This window comes from Phyllostomus hastatus, unplaced genomic scaffold (genome assembly GCF_019186645.2).
Source record: "Phyllostomus hastatus isolate PE091 unplaced genomic scaffold, TTU_PhHast_1.1 phas_scaffold_182, whole genome shotgun sequence".
Taxonomy (NCBI): domain Eukaryota; kingdom Metazoa; phylum Chordata; class Mammalia; order Chiroptera; family Phyllostomidae; genus Phyllostomus; species Phyllostomus hastatus.
The window spans coordinates 28,593,429-28,618,246 of NW_025334013.1; the positions used below are offsets into that span (position 1 = coordinate 28,593,429).

The 24,818-nt window shown below is 51.4% G+C and overlaps 1 protein-coding gene across 1 annotated transcript in view; it reads right to left on the reverse strand.

Annotated features, from left to right (window-relative positions):
- Nucleotides 1–10,643: 10,643 nt before the first annotated feature.
- The window catches only part of SLC2A1 (solute carrier family 2 member 1), a 28,863-nt gene continuing 14,688 nt past the window's right edge, over nucleotides 10,644–24,818 (reverse strand). The window contains exons 3-10 of the mRNA XM_045859546.1: nucleotides 15,619–15,779; nucleotides 15,223–15,463; nucleotides 14,466–14,628; nucleotides 14,188–14,375; nucleotides 13,859–13,963; nucleotides 13,383–13,484; nucleotides 12,089–12,292; nucleotides 10,644–11,720 (exon numbers count right to left, since the gene is read on the reverse strand). Coding sequence (XP_045715502.1) covers nucleotides 11,520–11,720; nucleotides 12,089–12,292; nucleotides 13,383–13,484; nucleotides 13,859–13,963; nucleotides 14,188–14,375; nucleotides 14,466–14,628; nucleotides 15,223–15,463; nucleotides 15,619–15,779 — 1,365 coding nt within the window. The 3' untranslated portion in view covers nucleotides 10,644–11,519. The remainder of the gene's footprint in view (nucleotides 11,721–12,088; nucleotides 12,293–13,382; nucleotides 13,485–13,858; nucleotides 13,964–14,187; nucleotides 14,376–14,465; nucleotides 14,629–15,222; nucleotides 15,464–15,618; nucleotides 15,780–24,818) is intronic.

Genomic DNA, 24,818 nt, shown 5'->3' on the forward strand with positions numbered 1-24,818 from the left:
TACCACTTGTGATGGGCATCTGAAGGGACAATGGGGCATAGTCTTGTGGGGCTGATCCCTTCGCCGATGAGATCAGGTGCTGTATCTAGGTAGATTATGTCAGACCTGGGTGAAATTGTAGAGCACCCAGCTGGTGTTGCAGTGCACTGCTTGCAGCGGGGGAAAGCCACACACACCTGGTATCAGAAGTGCTGAGTGTGGCAGTGGTGTGAGAGCGAAGAAGAAACACGGGGAAAACAGGTTTTCTACCTCAGTAACCACTGGGGAAACCGGGGGAAGGGCACAGAGGGCCTACGTACCATCTTTGCAACTGCCCATAAATCTAAAATTATTTCAAAAGAAAAAATTAAGAAGAAAAAGACACAGATTTCCTAAAGTAAATGGTATTTGGACAATGGATTATCTACTAGGGAGAAAACAAAATTAGATCCTTATCTTACAATATAACAGTTTATTGCTAAAGTATTAAAGACCTTAATATGAATAGAAAGTTATTAGAAAAGACAATACGATAGATTACCTTTGCAATTACAAGATAGGAAGGTATTTCTTAATTTGGTCAAAAAAGAACTAAAAGGAAGAAAGTTAATATGTCTTTAGAGCTGCAGAAGAAGTCATTATAGTGGTTCTCAGCCTCAGCTGCACAGCAGAATCACGTGGGGAGCTTTGGAAAATCCCGACGCGCAGGCTCCACCCACACCAATTACATAAGACTCTCGGGAGAAGGCTGAAAAGCTCTCAGTAGTTTCGAAAGAACAATTATATTGAAATATCTTAAGAGAGCTTAAGAGTCCACTCAAATTGTGTGATAGAAATTTCCTTCCTTGCACCCTGGGTGAGCTTGCAAACTTTGATCAGATGAGTTGCAGAAGGGTGTCATCTGAACCCGGGAGAAGCACGTGGACTAGCGGACTAGCGGTCTCCTGTCACTATGGTGACTGTAACACAGACTCACAGTGTCCACACGTGGCTCAGGGGGAATCCTCCTGGAAGCCTGCAGTGTGCAGGTCCCGCTCCCCAGTGTCCAATCCCAGACCGATAGTGACCTTATTGGTTAATAAATGGTCAGCCCAGTAGCCTCCACTTTTTCAAAATGTCAACCTCAGGCTTCCTGAGCAGGTAACTATATAGCACAGCCATGAATTGTTAAGCCGGTCCCCTCCACGTGGCTGCCCTGGATGGAAACTCTATCATGGTTGTGAGGCGCTGACCCAGTAACCTGAACTCACTGGAGATGCTAGAACTTCTTCCTCAGCGAGTAAGTGGCTTTTCAAACCTGAAAAAGCTTAGAATTAAATATAGAGATGATAAAGAAAACCTATCATATTAATACTTTTGGGTTCAAAATGAGTGTGTGTGTATGGCATTTAAAGTGTAATTTTGAAATAACATGATTATTGAAGAATTTGGTAGGTTAGCCTGATTTGATAGGTTAGACCTGTGAGATGTAAGGAAATTTAAGTCTGTAAGTCTAATTCGACAACCAGATCTGTTAGATTTATATGTTTGACACATATGACAAATTTTTGTTAAGTACCTGGAAAGGATGTGTTTATTTGGGATGAGAATTTACTGATCAGCCATAGGAGAGGTGTAAAATAAAAAGAGAATATATGAAATTTATAAAATTCAGTTTAAAATATTTAATAGAATTACGTCTTATAAGTTTAAAATGGGGCTGTTTAACACAGTTTAGTTTGTCCTGCCTGCATTGCTACCTGAACAATAACAAAAGATCCGCTTACACCTAATTATTACTTTCATGTAAATATGAGCAATTCAGAAATAGAATAGTATACTTGAAATTGAACTTCTAAGACTCAAACAAAACCAAGGTTTGGAGTGTGTAGATGAAAGATTTAATATTAATTTAAAGCCCAAGATGCTGTAATAGTCTTTTGCACTCACAAAATCTACTATCAGATAAGAAAAAAAGATCACAGAGGTACTATTAATGTCTGCATTTAAGGGATGAACAAGCTGAAGCTCAGAACGGCGAAGAAACCGTCAATCAACTCCAAGTGTCTGGCTCTGGAGCCTGCGCACTTCTTCTCCAGAGTGGGCGTGGCTTCCCTGCAGGACCAGCCCCTGAAAAGTCAATCGACTTCAGGACAGTCGAATACAGTGCTTTGGAGTGACTTACTCCCTGGAAGCCAATATGTGTTCTAAGTTGGTTTTATACCTAAGTGGTCCATTTCAGCTCAAGGAAAGAGACTTCAGTGGCTCATGTAATGACGAAGCCTGGCTGCAGGCGAGATCGCTGGACTTCAGCCCCGCTTCTCTCTGTCCCCCTGTCCACAGTGGCTCCACTCACACAGGCTGTCTTTTCCCTTGTGGTACGAGGTGACTGCAGCTCTCTCTCTGGGCTCAAGTGTGGCTAAAAAGTGTGGCTGACTCTCTCCCAACTGTCCCCATTAAAAATCACTGCATCTCATCGATCTAATTAAGTCATGGGTCTATTCTGGAACTGACCATTGTGGCTAGAGTAATGTGATGTTTTATCTGACCATGCCTAGGGCCACAGGCTGACCCCTGGAGTTCAAGGTGAAATCGACTCCACCACAAATATGGGCTGACAGTAGGGAAGAAGCAGTCCTCTCTGAGAAGATTGGATGACAGGCTGCAAAAACAGAGTCCACTACAGTGAGCAAACTTACCTCTCCTAGTTGAAGTCCGCTGGGGACCTGGCCCACAACCTAGGCATGTGCCCTAGACTGGGAATTGAACCAGTGACCCTTTGGTTTGCAGGCTGGTGCTCAACCCACTGAGCCACACCAGCCAGGGCCCGTTTATGTTTCTTATTACCTGTACCTTTTCCCTCATTCTCCCCCCTTTCCCTTGCTGCTGATAGCCCTCCATGTGATCTCCATTTCTGTGATTCTGTTCCTGTTCTAGTTGTTTGCTTAGTTTGTTTTTGGCTGTTTTTTTTTTTTTTAGGTTCAGTTGTTGATAGTTGTGAGTTTGTTATTGTTTTACTCTTCATAGTTTTGATCATCTTCTTTTTCTTAGATAAGTCCCTTTAACATTTCATATAATAAGGGGTTGGTAATGATGAACTCCTTTAACTTGACCTTAACTGGGAAGCACTTTATCTGTCCTTCCATTCTAAATGATAACTTTGCTGAATAGAAGAATCATGGATGTAGGTCCTTGCCTTTCATGACTTTGAATACTTCTTTCCAGACCTTTTTTGCCTGTAAAGTCTCTTTTGAGAAATCAGCTAATAATCTTATGGGCACTCCTTTGTAAGTAACTCTCTCCTTTCCTCTTACTGCTTCTAAGATTCTCTCCTTATCTCTAATCTTGGGTAACTTAACGACGATGTGCCTTGGTGTGTTCCTCTTTGGGTCCAATTTCTTTGGGACTCTCTGAGCTTTCTGGACTTCCTGGAAGTCTATTTCCTTTGCCAGGTTGGGGAAGTTCTCTTTCATTATTTGTTCAAATAAGTTTTCAATTTCTTGCTCTTCCTCTTCTCCTTCTGGCACCCCTATGATTTGGATATTGGCATGTTTAAAGTTGTCCCGGAGGTTTCTAAGCCTCTCCTCATTTTTTCTTGTTTCTCCATTCTGTTCTGGTTGAATGTTTATTTCTTCCTTCTGCTCCAAATCGTTGATTTGAGTTCCTGGCTAAGGTTTTTAGTTTCCATTTATTGAACACCCCCACCAAGTTCCTGATAGCCAAGGCCTGGGGCACGGGGATAGCAGATCAGAAGGCTCCCAGAATAGGCCCAGGTCCTGGCTCAGGTGGTTGGGTCCATACACTTTTAACAGTGTGAAGAACCTAGCCACAAATAGACCCAGATACCTACCAAACCACAGACACAGGGGGCAGACCAGGACAAAGCAGACACCCATGCTGCCAGACACCCAGCGATCTGGAGTGTTGTCCCAGAGACATTGTGTCCACGGATGCTCAGTTCCACGGGGAAGGTGTGTGGGGAGCCTGGGCTTGAGAATCTGTGAAGTAGGATTGCTTACACTTTTCACTTTGGCAGGGCAGAGGAAGGACGTCTTTAACGAACTGCATCCATCCTGAGAACCTGACTGAGGTCATTCAGAAGCCAAGGCTTCCCTCGGGAGTGTGGGAGAACAGGAGCAGAGTTGCAGAAAGAACCATTCAGTGGGGATGGAGGACACCCAGTTTAGGGAACTGCCACCCTGACAGCGGATCAGGGGCAGAGCTGGAAACCAAACTTCATATCAGAGGGATACTAATCTGGACTCTCGGGAAAAGTGGTCTTCATACTGGGTATGCATGCTCCTGGGGGTTCGCAAAAACTTTCCAAGGGGCATGTGAGCCTAGTTAGCTTAAAGGGAATCAATGCGAAGATTCTCAGCTTCCATGTGTACGTACTATTTACAGACATCGGTCTGCCTGAGAGGTGTGACATCAGCAAGACAGTGGAATCGGAAGCCCTGGACTCTCTTCCCGCACACAGACACTGACTTAACAACAATAGGCAGTCCGAAAAGCCTTTATGAGAATTCCAGAAACTAGCTGAGAAGTCACGGCACTCAGGCGAGCTAAAAGCCCCGAACAGCTGCCCTGAAATTGATGAGAGGAGCCATTTCGTCTCACCCACAAAAGCCCTCCTCCCAAGCCGACACAGCCCAGTGCACTCAGGAGCACAGCAGAAGTCGCCCAATGCCCGCTAGCAGACCACGTGGGACAAAACTGGAAGCCCACGTCATAGCGGGAGCTGGATGATTCCAACACGTACGCACATTGAAGTGTTAAATGAACTTCAAGTAATACAAAACTTCTAAACAACCCATGGGTCAAAAGAAGAAATCTCAAGAGAAATTTTAAAATATTTCGAAGTAAATGAAAATGAAAACGACACTCATCAAAGTTTGTGAGATGTTTTGAGGGAAATGTATAGCATTGAATGTATATATTAGAAAGGAGGCAAGACCTAAAATGAGTAACTCCTAGGCCACAAGTGTCCACGGTGCTTTATGAGAGACTCCAAGCAAAGCCTGTTGGCACGAGTGCTTTTGAAAATACTGAACACCGGGAAATCTTGTACCCTCTGATTAGAAAGAAGGAAGGTGAGAAAATATCTACCTACCAGTTTTTATTAAGTGTAGGTTAAATCTATACTTATCTGTACAGTCTACTTATTTCCAGCTTAGAGAGCAATTGAAATTCTAAGAGTCCTTTACATTCAGGAGAGAACAAAATCCCTCCAACAGTCAGAAGTTTATTTTCATCATTTTCTTCTGTGGGTTGTTGTAACCTTACAGTTGTATTTTTATTATAGAAACTGTGTGTGTTGCAATGTGGGAGTTGTGTCAGTCCCCTCACAGTTGTAAAAGATGCCCTAGGAAGTTGAATTTGCTCATTAACCCTATGATAACTAACCTGCTGAGCATAACTACTCAGTATACTTGTAGTTAACACACATTAAGCATCAAAACTGTGAAGGTTCTTCTTACATTAAAACAGAAAAGCCAAAATCCTCATCTGATCTTCAAGGCCCGGCATGGTCTAGCATCCTGCCTTCTCTCTCTGACCTCATCAACCTGTCCCCTGGCCCAGCCGCCCTGGCCTCCCTGCTGGTCCTCCAAGACACCAAACATGGTCCTTTCTTTGCACCTTTGAACTTGTTGGTTCCCTTGGCTTAGAAACACCTTTCCCCCAGATATGTGCATGATTTGCTCTCTTGCTTCATTCAAGTCTGTGTTCAAGTGTCTCTCTTAGGGAGGACTTCAAATGATCTCATCTGACACCAGCCCACCCACCTGCCTCTGCCCTCGCGTGCCATCACCCTCTGTCCTTCAGTCAGCCCTTCCCCCCCATAACACAAACCACTGTCTGATACTTTGTTATACATTTGTTGATTGCTTGCTGGGATTTCCTCACCAGAGTGTGAGCTCCTGAAGGCAAATTTTTGTTGTCTGCTGTATCCTCAGCAAGGAGAAGACCAGAGTTCCATGGCAGGAAACAGCTTGCATTGGAAAACCTGCACCCGGTGGTTTCGGGGATGCCAACTATCAGAGCCAGAGATGACCTTGAAGACCAAAGGCCCCTCTTTGCCTTCTGTCTGGTAGATTACATCAGACGAGTAATTTTTATATTAGCCAGAATCAAGGCAAGAGAAGAAGAAAACATTCAAAAACAAGACATAAATTAAAGGAAAAATAAGAGCTTAGGTAGGTAGCAATGCAGATAGATTTCTTTTTGGAAATCCACCTATTTCTATTTCTATTTTAGAAACCCAGCTAAATTTTAAAAGAGTGATCTTGGTATAGTTTTACTTTATTATTCTGGCAGAACAAAACAAAAAACAAACCTTATAAAGTACTTTGAAAATATGGCTCTAGGAGCCCTGGCCAGGTAGCTCAGTTGGTTAAAGTGTTGTCCCAATATGCCAACGTTGTAGATTTGATCCCCGGTCAGGGCACATACAAGAATCAGCCAATGAATGCATACATAACTGGAACAGCAAATCGATGTCTCTGTCTCTGTCCCTCTCTCCCTCCCTAAAAAAACTAATACAAATTTAGTAAATAAAACCAAGGAGATTAAAAAACATATGACTCTAGGAAAGATAACAAGGGATGAGCTGGGCAATATCAAAACTTTCCAGCCCTGGGGCCTTCGGTATTTGACTTGCATCTGCCTCCTGTAGGATTAAAGCCTTTAGATGCCTCTCTCAGCACAAGACAGCTGGTGTGTAATTTTGCAATAAATGCACAATAACTTTTATGCACTTTTCTTTACATGTAGTAGGGAAAAGAGAAGATAAGATGCGATGACTCAAAGACAGGTTTGAATAGATCCCTTTCATGGAATACAGCCTGTACTTATTTTATGCAAAATAGATGTGCATAAATAAGGAATAGCAGATATTGAGACAGCTAATAGCTATTCCACTTGGACTGTATTATTTTTCTACATAATAAACCAGTTTATTACATAAGCAGGCACAATAGATAAGATTTCCATTTTCTAGATGAGCAAGTTGGAGCTTTATACTCATTTAACCTAAACAAGTCCATCTGGGAAAATGTCAAAGATACATTGTTGAATTAATAAACTTATTTTTTGCAGGAATATAAAACAAAGAAGAAGAAAAGAAAATGAAAGAGCTCTCTGGGAATTCACAGAAATCTTGGCAGTAATGACCAGACTTTCTGAAAGGGCGGGAGGGAGAATGTGGAGTTACTCCAGCTGACACATGCATTACTAAAACATTACCCTATTTCATCTTAATATCACAAGTGGCAGAGCAGGAATCTGAAATCAGCTCTACCTGACTCTAGAAATCATGGTTTTTTCAAGATACTATGTAGCTTAGGAGAAAGAATGTATGCTTGATTATAATGTAACAGTTGAAAGAATGAACAAACATTTCATAGAGAACATGACAGTTAATTTGGTTCTTTTGAGAAACCAAAGGCAGGACAAAAAAGGAGCTTGAACAAAAGGTTTTAGGATCAGATGTTTAGGAGCTGCCCAGGGAACACTGAGTACATCAGCTTGGCTGGATCTTAGGCTGTTGAAGGAGTGTCTTAGGAGATAAGGTCTCCAAGGATCAGAATGTGAAGCATCCTATCTTCTAGATTAAAGAATTTGGGCTTCACCGTGAGGCAGTGGGGAGTATTAAGCGGTAGAATAATATGGTCATATTTTGATTTAGGGTAGTCGTCCTGGGGTTCAGGGTCACCAAATGGATTTATTGTAAAAGTCCCAGTGAAGGGTTATCTCCAAAGCAATCTTTCTCTCTGAATCCCTGAGAGGTTGAGGTTAAACCATCCCTGACCTAAGTGTTCACACAACAGCCACTAGCTGGCAGCAATGTCCCAAGAAATGGATCAGCCAGAGCTCCAACTAGCCGCTTCCCCACCCAACTGCTGGGGCTCTGAGAGGATATGATCACCTGGTGGACAGTATGAGTAAGTGGGAGGGCAATCTGTGTGGAAGGAACCCCAAAGGCCCATAAGGGAAGGGGTATGGGAGGTCAAAGGACAGAGCGATCCAAGCGTGGACCATGGGTGGGTTGTGTGTGGGGAGCAGTGGTGAGGGATGAGGCTGCATCTGAGAGTTCGAAATTAATCGTGAATGGCCCTGAATTTCCAGGTTAAGGAATTTGGATATTATCAAGAAGGAACTGGAGACTAAGGGAAGGTTTTAAGAAGGAGAGAGGCATGACTACGTTTGCATTTTAGAAAGATCAGGATTGTAGTATGGAGAATCACGGGAATAGACAGGAAGCAGTGAGGAGGTGCTCCGTGATTCCGGAATGTCCGCACTAGGGCCAACAACTGCAATGGATGGAAGGGGTCGGATTTTGCGGGAGACTTAAGAAACAAAAATCATAGAATGAAAAAGGGGTTACCAAAAATGTTATGACGAAAGAGAATTAATATTCTTTCCCTGTTGTTAAGCACACATTCTCAATTGTTGGCTTTTCTGCTTAAAACCGCACTGGAAAAAACTCAGATTGTGGAACTTCACTGAATCCAAATTCTAGTTCATTCATTCAACAGTCCTGACCAGAATCTGTGGTTGGAACTGGGGACAAAGGAATGACTTAGCAGTTGCCTCCCGGGTCTGGTGGAAGGGCAGTTAACTCCTGTCCAGTGTTGTGAGCGCTTTGATGGAGGAAATGCGGGGCTCCATGGGGTCCAGTGGGGAAACCCGATCCAGAAGGTTTCCAGGGACTTTTGAGCCCAGAGTATCAGAGAAGGTCTCACAAAACTGTTAGTGAACTTAACTAAGCATTGGAAAAGAAAGGGGCCTGGGAGCAGCTCCATAACCTATTTACTCCTCTGTCCGAAACCGTAGACGTGAGCTACTTTCCCCAGGATGCCGAAGCTAAACTAGCCACCAGTGCTCGCTCGTGGAGCAAACAGAACTCGCACCAGAGCCACGAGCAGTGTGCTGCAGAAGCTCCAGGACCGCCCGGGGCAGCCAGGCTGTGATTGGTGGGGTCCGGGGCTTCCGCTCTGATTGGTGAAGACACTACATAGCCCCGCCCTTTTCGTCGCCAGGCGACGAAAGGAAGCTAGGGGTGTGGGTGTGTGGCAGTTGAGTGGGGCCTGGAGCATATCTGTTACTGTTGAGGATGTGCTCCAAATTTTCACCTGCGGTAGACTGCTATCCCTAGGGAAAGGCGTCAAGGGGCCGGAAGCTGTGCTTCCCGGAGCATTGTGGGCCATGGCTGGGTCCTGGGGTTCGGGACCCCGGCGCCTGCGCGCATCTCGCATCTTGGGGAATGGCTGGCGTTCGGCTTGTTGGTGCAAACCCGTTGCAGGGAGGGAACCTGGGAGTGGTTTCTCGGGCCTTTTCAGACCTGGATTTGGGGCCTAGGGCCGGGGCGAGGGTGCTGCGGAGCTCTGTCCAGCTTCTGGGGCTGAGAAGGGTGGGTGCCAAGGTGCGGCACGGGCTTTGAGCGCCATCTGCTTTGCATCCTCAAGCTCAGCCCTCTAGCGCGCCCCTCCCACTCTAGATGTTTTCTCTCCATCCTTTAGTAACAGCCGCCCGACTGCCGCCATAGGACTTTATGACTAGGGGACCCCTCAGACAACTCCTTTCAACAGAAGCTTTTCGGGGACGGGGACAAGTGATAAGCCTTCCTCAGTACCATTTAATCTCTGTTCTGGCTCCAGCCCTTTATCAGTTAATTGCTCTGCCCCCAGGCTCAGGCAAGGCACAACCTTTCTCTAAACCTCTTTTGTGAGATGGGGGTAACTCCTCAGGTTCTTTACCTAATAACGCACAGCGCATAGGCACTTCCAATTGCTTTGTACCTGCTTTCCCTTCTTCGCCCCCTTCTTATAACCCCTCTTCTTGCCAAGATTTTAGTTTTGCCTGTGTGCAGTTGTGAAGGCTTCAACCGGCAATTTCCCCCAAGATTTTGTCAGGGGAGCCTCTAGGAACAAATGTCTTGGTGCTTTATTTCATCAACTATTTCTGAGTGTTTGTTGCGTGCTAAACTGTGAATTCCGTGCTGTTGGACAGACTTCTTCCCTTTAGATTGAGATTAGTGGGAAAAATTAGTACTTGTGATAAAGGGTTGAACTGGTTGGAAAGTAACAGGATGTTAAAATTCAGGGGTAGGCATGAGGAATCAAGTCTTCAGAAAAGTAAGCTGGAACCAGAGGGGGCGTTTCCAAAGGAAATTGACGGGAGAAGGCAGCTTGACAGCTCATGGGGCCATGCAGTGAACATGATTCATTTAGTTGGTGTGTGTGAGGGTAGGGGGTGGGGTGGGGCATAGGTATCAGGTAGGGGTTGTGCAGTGTAATTGCTAAAAGCAAGGGTTTTAGCATATTTGCCTGAGATTCAGGAATATAACCTCTTTGAGCCTGTCAAATGTAGATATAATATCTATGTCATATTTAAGATAATGCTCATCAAGGCCCGAATGTCAAGATTCTCACATTGCTACCAAGTTTTTGAATACTGGCCATCATAGGTGAAGGAAAATGGGCATGCCTTGAATGCCAAGATATTTAAATTTTCTCTGGGTAATAGGGATCATACAGATTCTTGAACATAGTGGGTGTTGGTCACAGGAGGTGCTTGGAAGGAACTTGACAGAGAGTCAAAAAACCTAAAGAAACTGGAAGTTGTGACTGTTTCTCTCCCACCCAAATCTCCCAACCATTAATTCACAAGTATTCAAAACCATGTTTCTAAAAACCAGCCATTTATATCTGTTTAAGTAAGTACAGGAGTATGGTGGTGTATTTACAAGTTGGTTTGTCCAGATAGACTATAACTTAGTGTCTGTATTTAATATTGACAACCAAAAATATATAAATATCTTCCATCTATACACAGCAGGGAAGGAGCATCCGTGTGTTCTTGAGTAGTGAGTCCTCAGCCTCCCATGGCCCTCCTCTCATGCTCATCGTCTGGCCTTCAGTGCAAAGGAGGCTAGAACCTGGCAGCCCAGTCTGGCCCTTCCCCTCTCCTCCCTCCACTCCAGTGCTCTCAACTGGTCTCGGGCAAGGAAAGATTAATTTGAGTGGTTGGGTAGGAAGAGATGGGAAAGGGTGAATCCTAATGGAGCCTGACTCCTAGAGTGGGGAGATTCAGGACCGCAGAAGTGAGTGGCCACCTCTAGGGGTAGAAGCCTGGTAGTTCATAGTTCAGTTAGTGTGTCCTTGGTCATAGGTCCAACCCTACAGATTAGCTTGGTGGAGAAGGCAAGTATGTCTAGGCAGGACTTGGCCCCCACCCTCAGGTGCTGAGCCATTCAGGGTGAAGCCTGGAGTGTGGGTAGAGGAGACTGGCTGATACAAAAATAATAATAAAATCAGTAATAAAAAAATTATAAAATCTGTTGCTTGTCTGAATAGGTCTGAGCAACAGTCTTGCTTTTGTTAAAATCCTGGCGGCGTTAAAGTCCTGAATATTCTTCTGGAAATCACTGCTGGCAGAAGAGAGGAGCCCCAGGCCCAGCTCTTCTGAAATCTGTCAATTTGGAAATGAACATCCAGCTGCCTGTGCTGAGAGATCCTTGGGGCTGCTGGGAACAGGCCGGGCTGGTGGTGTGGGGTGCCTCACACTTGGGAATCGGCCCCCAGAGGGTGGAACAGCTCCTCAGGTGTCTTGTCACTTTGGCTGGCTCCCCCCTGCCGGAAACCAGAAGCAATCTCATCGAAGGTCCGGCCTTTGGTCTCAGGAACTTTGAAGTAGGTGAAGATGAAGAACAGAATCAGGAGCACCGTGAAGATGATGAATACGTAAGGACCACACAGTTCCTGAAAGACAAACAGACCCACTTAGTTGGAGTCCTGACCCTACATTTGGCCGTAGGACCTTGATAAGTTACTTTGCTCTTGTGCCCCTAACCGGAGAAAGGGAACACCCACCCACAACATAGTGCTGGGATGACTCAATGAGAGTCTGCCTGCCTGCACCTGGCATAGAATATGCTCCAGGGAACAGGTTCCCATTCATTACACAGCAGATGGGAGACAATTCAAAACCCAGGAAAGAACCCTGGGGTTGAGGTCAGGCTTCTTAGCTGTGTGACCTGGGCTACTGAGCCTCATTCCAATGGGAACAGCTGGAAGAGCACTTGGCAGGCGAGAAATGGCGTGAGTAGAGACAATGGGGGTTCTCTCACCTCCACGTATTGGAAGCACATGCCCACAATGAAATTTGAGGTCCAGTTGGAGAAGCCGGCAACGGCAATGGCAGCCGGGCGAGGACCCTGGCTGAAGAGTTCAGCCACGATGAACCACGGGATGGGGCCAGGGCCAATTTCAAAGAAGGCCACAAAGCCAAAGATGGCCACGAGGCTCAGGTAGGATATCTTGGGCACCTGTTCCTGTTGAGGACAAGAGAGAGAGAAGGAAAGTTAGACTGCAGCCTCAGAGAAAACAGATCGCAGAGGCAGCCCAGGCAGGGCTAAGAGCTCTGGGCTGGACCATAGGAGGCCTGGGGCTGATCCTGGATCTGCAGTGTAACTGGGTACCCTGCCTTCAGTCTGTTTTCTCATCTGAACAAAAGGATTTACACCTGCAAGGTGGTTGTGGGCTCTGGTCTACCCTCTGGGAGTGGTCATGTGGTGTGTGTGCAGGAGCCACTAAGATGAGGTCCCTGAGGTCCTCCGGCTCTTCCTGCGAACCCATCTGAGTCTCCCTGCAGCAGGAGAGTGTGGAAGAACACTGTCAGAAGCCTTGTAAGGCGCTCAGCTCAGGGCTGGCCCAGCAGAGGCCCCAGACATGTGGTTCTATATATAATCACCCCCCCTCGAGGAGGCCACAGAAGAGTTTAGAGGCTTTGGCTCAGATCCCAGATCTGCCACTCGTCACTTACTGTGTGCTGGACCTCTCAGCAATCACAGGGCTTTTTAAGCCTTGGTTCAGCTGTAAAATTAGTGTACTGGTGCTTTCCTCATGAATGTTCTCATGTGTGAGGTGCCTGGCAGGGTTGTCAGTGGTCCCGGGTGTGGGGCCAGCAGACCTGAGGCCAGTGTTGCCTTAGTCACCTCCCGGGACTGGGTTTCCTCACCTGTGGAATGGAACTACTCACTGAACCACACTGAGCTGTGAGCACTGAGTGAGATCAGGCATGTTTCTGCTTGTATGGTGAGGAGGGCCATACTTTCTAGGGTGTTCTAAAGATGAATTGAGGCTATAGATGAAGGTTTGAAAGGATTAGTATTGGGCAAAGCAGCTCCTTCAGAGAGGGAATTTGGGGCCTGAGGCCGCAGGTGCCGTGGTGGGAAAGCGCCACGCCGGGGAGCCAGGTCAAGGCAGGAGGATGTGGCTGGGTAGGGTGCAGAACCAGGGAGGGCAGCACCCCTGGCCTCTGGGTGCTGATGGCCAGGCTGGGGCTGAGACAAGCACTGTGGGACCCGCAGCCCACTCTGGCACCCACCCCCACCACCTCACCCCCGCAGTGTGGCAGCTCACCAGTAGGGCCAGCGCGATGGTCATGAGCACGGCGCAGGCTGCCATGCCAGCCAGGCCAATGAGGTGCAGCGTCCGCCGGCCAGCTCGCTCCACCACAAACAGCTGTGGGCAGAGAGAATGTCAGCACCACACCCCCTGGTGCCCCTCTGGACCCCCCCACCCAGAGGCCTGCCCCCTGGGGCTCCGCTTGGGGGCCACACAGGGAGTGAGGGAAAGGGAGCTGGCCTAGAGAGCCTGACAGCGGAGCATCCTGACGGTGGCCTCAGGCAAACCACCACATTTCTCTGAGCATCAGTGCCATCAACTCTGGTATCAGTAATGAACTTGACAAGTCGAGGATGAAATAACATAGCACTTCGGGAGTGTATGACACAAGTCTGGCTCACAGTAAATGCTGCCATTCAGTCGTGAGGCCCTGACGTCCTCAGCTGGACTCTGGCTGTTGACTGGTGGCGGGCAAGGACGCAGAGACTCACCGACACGACTGTGAAGGCCGTGTTGACGATGCCGGCGCCGATGGTGGCATACACAGGCTGCTGCACCCCCGCCTTCTCGAAGATTCTTGTGGAATAATAGAAAACCTACAGGACAGAGAAGTTGCTGGGGCGCGGTCAGGCGCTGTGGCCTTTCCCCTGCCTCTGTCCCGGTGGGTACAGACACAGGGGGAGGACAGCATGAAGGGGATGCTGTGGCAGTTTGGTTCTGAAGTAAAGCTTCTCCTTTGGTAGGGGCTTGCTTGTTATTTTAAGTTTGGGTTCTATTCATAGCATGTACTTGACCACAGGGTTTGGCTGGGGCCACTCACAGCGTTGATGCCTGACAGCTGCTGGGACAGCTGCAGCACCACGGCGATGAGGATGGGCTGGCGGTAAGTGGGCGAGCGGAACAGCTCCAGGATGGTGACCTTCTTCTCCCGCATCATCTGCCGACTCTCCTCCTTCATCTCCTGCAGGTCGCGGGTCACATCCGCCATCCCTCGAAGCTTCTTCAGCACTGAGGGGAGCGGAGGAGAGGTGGGGGTGGCTCAGAGCGGGAAGAAGGCCAGGGTCCGGGGTGGGGAGGAGGGCAAGGCCCTGCCCGTACCACTCTTGGCCCGGTTCTCCTCGTTGCGGTTGATGAGCAGGAAGCGGGGGCTCTCGGGGCACAAGGGCAGCAGGATGCACTGGAGCACAGCGGGGATGAAGATGATGCTCAGCAGCAGGGGCCACAGCTCCTTGTTGCCCATGATGGAGTCCAGGCCGAACACCTGGGGGAAGCAGGGTGGGCGGAAGCAGCTGTGAGCTCCTGGCCCTGGCCACATGGCACCCAGTGGCCTCGGCTGGCTTTATGTCCATGGCTGCTTCAGGAACAGGGCTCCTGTTCTGAGGCTCTAACTGCTCTGACCTCAGTTCCCACATGTGAAAGATGGGGAAAGAAGGACCTGCTTTCTGGCATTGCTGGGAAGACAAATGGCACAGGGCATGGGGTCTGCCACAGGATGCTTTTAGGGCGGGAAAAGGGAAGCCCTCTGGAGAGGGGGTAGTGTATGTGCAGATATAAAGGCCTAGAGGCATTGGAGCCCAGCGCGCCGAGGAACCAGCGGGCATGCCTGTGGCTGCGCGCCAGATGAGAGGAAAGGCTGAGTGGCCTGGACGGACTTGCCCTCCCGCCGTGGAGTTCGAGGGGGAACAGCTGTGTGGGGGCGTGTTCTCAGGGGCTCGCACTGGGCTGTGTCCCTGGGGCAGGGCTGCAGAAGGCTGGGTGAGAGGTCTAGTCAGGAGCTGTCTGCTTGCACGCCCAAGAGCCACTGAAGCTGCGGGGTGGGGGCTGTATGGGGGGAGCAGACGCTGCCCCAACTCACCTGGGCGATGAGGATGCCAACGACGATGCCCAGCTGGTGCAGGGTGCCCAGCGCCCCTCGCAGGGCTGTCGGGGACACCTCCCCCACATACATGGGCACGAAGCCGGTGGTCAGGCCGCAGTACACGCCGATGATGAAGCGGCCCAGGATCAGCATCTCGAAGGACTTGCCCAGTTTCGAGAAGCCCATGAGCACAGAGGACACGAAGGCCAGCACGTTTATCATCAGCATTGAGTTGCGCCTGGGGGTGGGGTCACAGGTCAGGTGGGTCCTTTGATCCCCCCCTCCAGACTCCCCAGGGACTTGGTCACAGGGAATACCCTGGAACAGGACATCTCCCCCAACCCCCACACCCATCTGGGACTCCCTGGGTGGGGCCAGGACCCCTCTGCTTACCGGCCAAAGCGGTTTACAAAAAGGCCCACGGAGAAGGAGCCACACATGCCCCCTATGGAGAAGATGGCCACGGAGAGGGACCAGAGCGTGGTGAGTGTGGTGGGCAAAATGCTCTCCCCATAGCGGTGGACCCAGGTCTCGTTGTAGAACTCCTCGATCACCTGCAGCGGGAGGAGCAGCCTAGTGGGCGAGGCCAGGACCCAGGGGTTCTTTCCCTCTGGCACTTGCCCCTCAAGGGGGGGCATTTTACCCCCGTACCTAGCCAGGCCTCACAGTCACTGCATGTTGAGTCAAGTCCCCCCGCTTTTGTGGGGCTGAGTTTCCCCAGTGGTTTCCAGTGCCCTGTGTGGTTTTATATGCTCAACAGGACTTCCTGGGGATGATGGCAAGTGACCAGTGGTAGAAGCTCCAGCATAGAGCAGAGAGGTTGAGAGAAATTGCTCGTTCTCACTTGCCCCTTTTCTCTTCAAGGTACCTATGGCCCCAGGTCCTCTGCCAACCCCTGCCGGGGAGGAAGTCCAGCTGGACAGACAGGTTCTGCCATTCCAAGGCCCTGGGAGGAAAGGAAGAGCAGGTTTGCTGTCCCTGCACTCAGGGCCTGTGTGACTGACCAGCCTGCATACAAGCCACGCTCCTCACGCTCATACTGTCGCTGTCTTCCAGGCTCAGCTCCCGTGGCTGGCCCAGTGGTCCCACCTTGAAGGCCGTACATGGTCCCACCTGTGTACAGCCTCCTCCCGTCTCCCAGGTGCCCAGCTGAGAAAATACAGGAAGGGCTAGGACAAGGAAGCAGTTCTGCGAATTGGAGCCATCTGTCCCAGCACAAACCTGCCTGCCAGCCCCACCTCTCCCCGGGGGGGGGCGGGTCCTGGCCGGATCCCAGGAATGTGACAGGCAGGAGGTACAGGTTCTCCTGGCAGATACACACCCAGTGCCATGGGACCGGCCAGACCCACCCAGCCACGTGTGCAGCTGGGCTCAGGCCCAGAAACAGCTTCCTGTGCACACACACACTCATGCTCACACCACCTGAACACTCCTGGCTTCAGCCAGTCACAACCTGCACACCCCTCCACCCCTCTCCACCTGCAACTCAAACTTAACCCCATGCCCGTCCCAGCACCCCTCCCACACTCATGCTGCAAGCTCAAGGACACACGGTAGCATGCATCCTTTTTACACCCTCCACTGGCCCTGCTCTTGGCCCTCCCTGGCCCTCCCAGAAGAGGGGTGGGTAGGCACAACTGCCAAAGGGGAAACAGGCCTATAGTCCCCGGAATGCCCACTGAGCATGCTGGGCCTAGCCCCATGGTTACAGTGGATCCTTGGCCACTAGCCAACTTTTCCCTGCCCTGCTGCCACTATCTGTCCCAGGGCTGGGGATACCTGACAGAGGCTGGGCTCTAGGGAGTTAGGATAAGGAGGGAGAGGGGAAGTGGGGAGAGGGGACAGTGAGCCCTAGTGATCTGTTATTTGTCACAGGGAAGCCAGGCACTGCAAGGGTTAGGTACTGCACAAAACCAAGTTCAGATCCCAGCCCCACCACCTACCTGCAGTGCGCTCAAGGGCTAATGATCTCATTTCAAATGACATTAAAAATATCTACTTCATAGTGCTTCAGGGGATTGATGACACATCCTTACGGTGCTGACATTGGCACGGTCGCTGAGCCCAGAGACCCCCGCCACATTCCAGTACTGACCCGAGAGAAGTGTAGACCACCGGCAAAGTCTAACCAAGCCTGCATCCCATAACTCAAAGTCAAGGTCCTTGCCAGACATCAGTGCAGCCTCCCAGCCACCAACTCCTCTCCCTTCGCCCTGCACACCTTTTCTCCACCCTCCGAGGTAACTGCCTGGAGGGTCCACCCTGCCTTCCCACACTAAAACCTTTTGGGATCCAGTTCAAAGGGTCCCAGGAGTCTGTGCTCCCAGAGGACAGGGACCTCAGTGGATTCACACCCGGGCCCGTCCCAGAGCTGGGGTCAAGGATGCCTTGTGAGTGAAGAAAGGTGTCAGTGAAAAAGGGCCTTGGGGTCTCCTTCTGGAAGGCAGATTCTGACAAACAAACAAACAAACAAACAAAGCACTAAGTGCTTGTGTTCTTCACAAGACAAAACCCGCTCCAGAGGAGCACTGGCTGGGAAGAGCGATGCCCCATTCATCAGGCAGACGAGAACGAGCTGTGCCACACTTTCCTGACCCGTCACCTGGGTGGAAATCTTTCTCCCTCCCGTCACTCTCCCTTTGGTGCCCTTAGCAGTTAGACCTATAAGCAGGGCTGCAGGGCACCGATGTCCTTGCAGCCCTTTACAGGGGCAAGAAGAGGAGTTGGCCCCAGAGGGCTTTGAATGGTTTTGCCTTCTCCTGTGCTCAGAGTCTTCCTGTGGCTCAGATGCTTGTCCACAGAGCTCTCCACATTATTGTTGCAAGTTCTGCCAAGAAGTCAGCTAATGGAACTTGTCTGAATTGTGTGCAAAGAACGAGGCAATAGGTGAGTGCTAAGTAAGGTCTAATGACCTAAGATGAGCTGAAGGGCGTAGGCTGAGGTTTCTGTGATGGCGGTTCTGGTCTCTAAACCTCCTTTTGGGGCTGGCTGGCGGTGCTGAGGACCACGTGTGCAAGTGATGTGCTACTGGAGCCCCCAGGTAAGTCTCCTGCTTGTGGTGACAAGTCAGAGGGGCCAAGCGCAGTGCTGGCTCCTCTGTGGCTTCTGAGCTCCCCGGCTACTCAGACCACCTCGTGGGGTTGGGAGGGGAGAGCAGCCAGGCCCCTCTACCTGGGACCCAGGCCCCTCCTCTCTACCCCCAGCAGCACTTCCTGGCCACGCGGAGGTTGTGCTGTGGATTCCTGCCTCTTGATCTGACATTTGCCATTTCTGGGAGGAGGCTATGCCGGGCTCCCATTCCTGCTGCTGGTGTGGGAGCTCTGTGTCCTCTTGCCCCTGGGGGTCCATGCCTCACAGGGGGCTCAAAGCTGGCCCCAGCCCAGGAAAGGCAGGAGGACCCCTGGAGAATCAGAAGAACCCTACATGGGGTCACTGCTTCCACCCACTTACTGGCCTCCGCATCCATACCAGCAGTGGCTGGGTGCTCCTAAGGGAAGAACCTGCTTGCTGCTCCCCTAAAAGGACCCCACATACCCAATTTCCACAGCAAGGTTCCTGGCAACCTCCTTGGCCTGGCTGCCATTTGAGGAGGGGCCTGGCACAGCCTCCTGCCAAATGCTCCCATCGTCACATGCTCCCTTCCCACGTGCTCGTCAAGAGCCTGGCAGGTACCCTGGGTCCCGCCATGCCTTCCACCCCAAGAGTGCCCAGGTCCTGGCAATTCTGCCTCCTAATTTGTCCTACTCTGATAGAGCAGTGCCTGCCCTGGGTCTCTCCAGGGCTCTGCCCTGGACTCATCCCATCCCCTGAAGCCAGACTCCTCTTTTTGCAGTGACATTCTCCCCCACGGGGCACAGGCTCACCTGTGCCTCCTGGTCCCCAACCTCCCCACCCTGCTGAGGGTCTGTGAGAGTGTGTGTTCTGGGGAGAAAGGGAGGGTCCTGTCAGTTTGAGGGGGGACTGTCAGGAGTTGGGGGCCATTAGGGGTCTCTGTCCAGTTGTCCTCTCATTCAGCTAGATGGCAGTGGCCCCCTCGGTGACACCAGAAGGGCCAGCCTAGAGAAGTGGGTCAGCTCTGAGCAGTTGAGGTCCCTTGGTTTCCAGTAAGAAGCTATTTCTCACCCCAGCAGTTCTCTTGGGGGTGAGCGTGGGGCTGGGGAGGGAGGCTTGCGTCATGTCTGACTTCTTGGGAATCACCTCCTCCCTTGCACTCCCATTGCCCAGGCAACTGTGGGTGAAGGACCACATGTCTGCCTGTCTACAGAGGAAGTCCTCACTTCCTCTATGTCCGGGCATCATCTGCAGTGGGGCCCTGGCATAGGTGGAGCACGCTGCCCGGTATACAGAATAAGCTGTTACTTGCCTCACTGTTGTTCTGAGAACCCACCACTCTCAGAGGAACATTAACGACAGGGTTTTTCCATTTGCAAATTGCAGGCAGACAAAGCATTACCCTAAGGAATTTATACTGTAGAAAAGAATCTGAAGGAAAGCTCTTGGTCACATTCTACTTGGTGTACAGAGCCCCAGGGCATACACCTCAGCTGGGGAAAAGAACAGCTTCCTAGGGTTCAGAGGACACGATTACTCACTGTACAGGCAGTGAGTTCCCTGGCAGCAGGGAGCATACAAGTCATATTTTAGAGCAGGGTTTGGTGAACATTTTATGTAAAAGGCTAGATAAAAAATATTAGGGTCTGCAGACCACATATGGCCTCTGTTGCTGACTTTTCTTCTTTTTACTTCCCTCAGCTCCTTAAAAAAGTAAATGAAAAACACTCTTAGCTCATGGGCCAGACAAAAACAGGCCACTAGCTAGATCTGGCTGCTTGCCAGCCTTTGATCTAGAACCCCAGACTATGACCAAAAGAAGGGGTGTGTGTTTTAGACCTCTGGCTGGTCTCACCATCTTTCCCTCTAGACATTCCTCTAGCCCAGGAGACCTGGGTCTTCTAGATCATCTTGAGACAGAATCAGAGCTGCCTTCCAACCCTCTCTTCTCTCTCGAAGAGATTACTGTGGGGACAAAGGGGTTAAACAGCCAGCTAAGCTTTGAGCTCCATCTAGAAGGAAGGGGCCAGCTTGTTCAGTTTAGTCCCTCAGCCTGAACTTGACCCCTATTTCCTGTTCCCTGTCTTCTCCCCACTACCACTCCCCAGCTGGGGTTACCCCCACCCTCAGCCCAGAGCTTCTATGTCCACAGCAACTCTTAGCCACACCCCAGGGTCAGCTGGTAGTTCAGAGCGAGATACTACAGGTGGGGCTGGACAGAAGGAACCCTGCCCCCTGGGTCTCCTGGGCCCCAACCCCACAGCAGAGGATCAGACCACCCAGGCTGCTTCCCAGGAAGAGCCCAGACTTAGCTGCTCTCCAAGCCCAGGCCGGGCCTTGGTCGTGGCCTTTTCACTGCTGCCAAGCCTCCAGGGTCTCCTTTGCAGACAGAAGGACCTTTCTTTCCTCGCCTTTCTCAGCTCCCCAGCACCCGCAGGATGAAGTGTCTGCCCCACCCAGACGACTCCCCCATACTACCTGGACACCCCACTCCTCTGCACTGTGTGGCTCGTTTGCCTCTTCCCTGGTGAGCTGCTGCTAATAACCTTTCAGAAAAATGCACACACACTCCTCTGGAAAGCCTTCCTCATAACCACCCCTCCTTCTCTACTGCAGTGGTTTTCAAACAGGGGTGATAAGGCCCCTGGGGTGCCTCTGGCCACGTTCAGAGCCATTTTTGGTTGCCACACTGGCGGGGTGTCGCTGGCACCTAGCGGGCACAGGCCAGGGACGCTGCTAGACACCCTATCATGCAGGATACAGGACCGATCCAGACCCCACAACCCCAGAGCATTATCTGGCCCCGAAAGCCCAGTGCTGAGAAAACCCTGCCCAGTGGGCCAGGCACCCCTCCCGTGCCCTCTCTGCTCCCACCGGCCTGCCCATATGTCCATGACTGCCCCAAGAAAGTTGCTACAAGGTACTGCGTGCTCCCTCCAGACTAAATTTCAACATGGGGACAGTCTGATTCATCTTTCCCTGAGGCCCAGCGCAGGCTGGGGGTAGAAGAGTCGTCACTAATAACCAAGCTGTGAATCTGAGGGGCTTAAGGGATGATGCGGCTGTGACGGGTGTACTGGCGCGAAGAGATTGTGTAACTGTGCGGTGAACGGTTGATTTGTCTGCACATGACCGAGCTCGACTCGGCCTGGAAGTCAGAGCAGGAGGGACCAGCCCAGGTGGCACTTGTAGGTGTGTGAAAGGGTGTTTTGGTGCTCACCTACCTACAGTGTACCTGCCGGTGCTTCTACAGTGGTCAGGGACGCAGACTGGGGCCGGGCTCTCTGGATTCAAATCCTAGGTCTGCCATTTACTAGCTGTGTGTCCTTGGTTTAATTGCTTAACATCTCTGGGCCCCAGTTCCTCATAAAACAGGGGTTATAGTGCTACCTAGTGGATTACACAGAACAATTGAATTAGGATTTCTAAAGCACTGAGAACAATGCCTGACACACAGCAAGCTGCAGGGTCTATCTTGGTGGAGACAGAGGAAGGGGTCAGGGGAGCCAGAACTCACTGGCTCTAGGCGGAGATTCGGAGAAGCACCCCGAGCACTCAGTGTGAGGAGGCAGAGGGCTCGGGCTGGGAGTCAGCCCTGCCTCCAGTACTTTCACTCGTCAGCTGGTCATCCTGGGCGAGGCAGAGGCAGACCTCCTGGCTTCCCAGCTCGAGTTCCTCCTTTGTCAAACAAAGAGGGCCAGCCCCAACTGTGTGTTTCCTGAGGATGCCTCACTCTCAAATATGCCTGACGCTGTCCCTTGGCCAGGAACTCATGATTTCTAAGCAGTCTTTAGTTATTTCTGTTGGCAACTCAGCCTTATGCAAAGGGGAGAGGCCGTTCTCTCCACCCAGGATGATGCCCTTGTTCATTGATTCGCTGTCCGTGGCTGGGCTTGCCACCTCCTCCCCCTCTCCTCCAGGGAGACCGGAGGCCTGGCTCGGAGGAGTCACGTGGACGTTGCCATCACTCACACAATGTGGGGGCGCAGGCAGGTGGTCAAGGAGGCCTGAGGCCTAGAGTCCACCGCAGGCTCAGCCTCTATTCTGTCCAGGTGAACTCACCTAGCCTCCGTTTCCTCCTTTATAATCGCAGCCCCATCCACCTTATGACGCTTCTGTGAGGAGATAATTTATGGGAAGTTGCTTTGTAAGCATTTAAGATAATATTATGATTAATTAACCACTTCCAGGAGGAAGCCCTGTGGGGCCTGTTTTACGGAGGAGACCAAGCTGCTGGTAATTAAGACCAGAACTTGTAACCCTACTACTGGTGGAGTGAAGGCTCTCCTGGAAAGCAGGCCAGCGTGGTTCCCCAGGAGGAGAAGAAGTTCCAAACAGACCAGGGCAGCCTGCAGGATCCGTGAGGGCGGCTGGCAATTGCGCGTTAGTGGCGCACTTCGTGCGGCCGTGTCTCTGCACAAGCTGTTCCCGTTGCCCAGGACACCTGCTCTCCTTCCTCATGGGGCTGGCTCACCCTTAAAGGCCTAGGGTGGCTGCCAAGTCCCTTCCTTGCCTCCCCCACCCCCCACCCCAGCACCAGCCATTCTTTCCTCTTTGCTCCCATAGCACTTTGAAGTGCTCCATTAACTCAAGACTCTCCTGGCTTTCCCCGAAGAGTCTCCCCGCTCCTCTGGGTGGCCAAGTCCTCGGAGCACAGGGACGGGGCCCAGCGGAGACCCTGCGTTGGGCGGCTGCCCGAGGACCAGGATGTCCCTCCCAGTGTTTAGGACACCGCCTGGCACAGCCCTCGTTGACTGAACTCGCTGCGTGAATGTGCTGAATGCGGTTGGAGGAACCGAATCCCTGTGCCCGGGCAACTCCGAGCTGTGCTCTCATCTCTCAGTCTCAGGTTGTCCTCTCCCCCTTCACGCGTTCAACGCGTCCCTTCTCACCCGCTCCTGGCCGGAAGAACTACGGCCAGGCTTGTGAGAAATGTTTGTAAAGTGCAAGAGTAAACAGATGGAGTGCCCGAGTGCGTGCCCCAGGAAACGCCACTCGACTTCACCGTGTGCGTTATCAACTCCAGCCACTCGGGCCTCTGGCTTCGGTCCCCAGAGGCCGGTTTCCAAAGTGACATTTGGACAGGAGCCCACAAATTCACTGTTTACAGGCTCAGCTGGGCCCCTGGTGCTGCCCACCTGGCCTTCTAGATGCCCTGGCCAGCTGCCCCGCCTGTCTTCCACAGAAGCTGTCACCCTCCACCTAGTTCTGATTAGATGGGAGGGCCCAAGAACGGGAGGATGTCGTTCTGGGTTTGTCCACATCCTCAGCCTCCGAGGAGCTGCGTCCCTCCAGCCAGATGCAACCCCTTTGCCTCTGCTCCATCTCCCTCCTTGGAGGAGCCCCTCCCCCAGCAGCCAGCCCTCTTCTCTCCCCCCTCACCCCGCCCACCGGCTGGGCCGTCTAGACTCTTTCCTGCTTCCTCTCTCTTCCACCAGCTGCAGGGGGGTTTCTACTCGCACGCCGCCCCCCCCCTCCACCCAAGTCAGCCTCCACCACAACAGGATCTCCACTGGGCCTTTCCCATTCAGAAATATGGTGCCGATGTGTCCCAGTCGCCCTCTGGGGGCACCAACGGCGTTCCTCCACTCCATTCCTCCACCCACTGCTTCCCGAGTGCCTCTTACGAGGGACAGGCACCAGGGACAAGCACCAGTGCGAACAAACCCAACCCCCTTGCCCTCTGGCGCTTCTACTCTTCCTCTGCCCTGTGAGGTTCTTCTCTCCTGGCTGGGAGGTGCCTGCTCTCCTCCTGCCCAGGACCCTCCTCTTTTATCAGTGAGGCTTGACCCTTACTTCTCTCTTCATTCCAGTCTCGCTAGAGCACCTTCCTGTCCTGCTACTGGGGTACCAGTGGCCAGCTCGCAACTTCTCTGCAGCTGACTAGGCACCTAAGAAACCGTCCAAGTGCTTCCTGTACAGCTCCAGCAGTATCACGCCGAACCTCAGCTCCAGCCCGCGCCGCGGGCCCTATTGGCGCCTCCTAGGCCGGCTCCTCCTCCAGGCCAGAACCTCCCCCAAGCCAGGACCCAGACGCAAGTTTTAAACCCTACTCTCTTGTGCTCACACTGGTCTGGTGACCAAATCCTGCTCATCCTTCTGGCTCAGTGTTCGCTTTTCTACCCCCTGTCGCAGGAGCAGCTTTGTCACCAATTTCCCCATACCCCACACTACCGGCAGATCTGATCATTATCTGTTCTCTTTAATGGGTCCCCATTGTCCTCATTCTGAAGCCCACCCTCCCTAGCTCACCTTTAGACGGTAGTGCCCGCATGTCCATTCCGATGGGCCCGTGCCGTGGCAGTGATGGGTATTTTATAGATGAAACTGACCCGCAAGGCCCTTGCTGGCCGGCTCTGGCTTACCCAGGGCCCTCCCAACCTTCTCTCTCCTCCCATTCACCCAAGTCGCACACTAGACCCTCTCTCCTCTGGGCGCTTTATCCGCCTCCCCACCGTGCCCCCACCCCAGCCCCCTGCTCATCCCAACCTGTTCTGTTTCTGGAAACACCTCTTGTGTCCTGATCTTAAGAGTCACAGTTC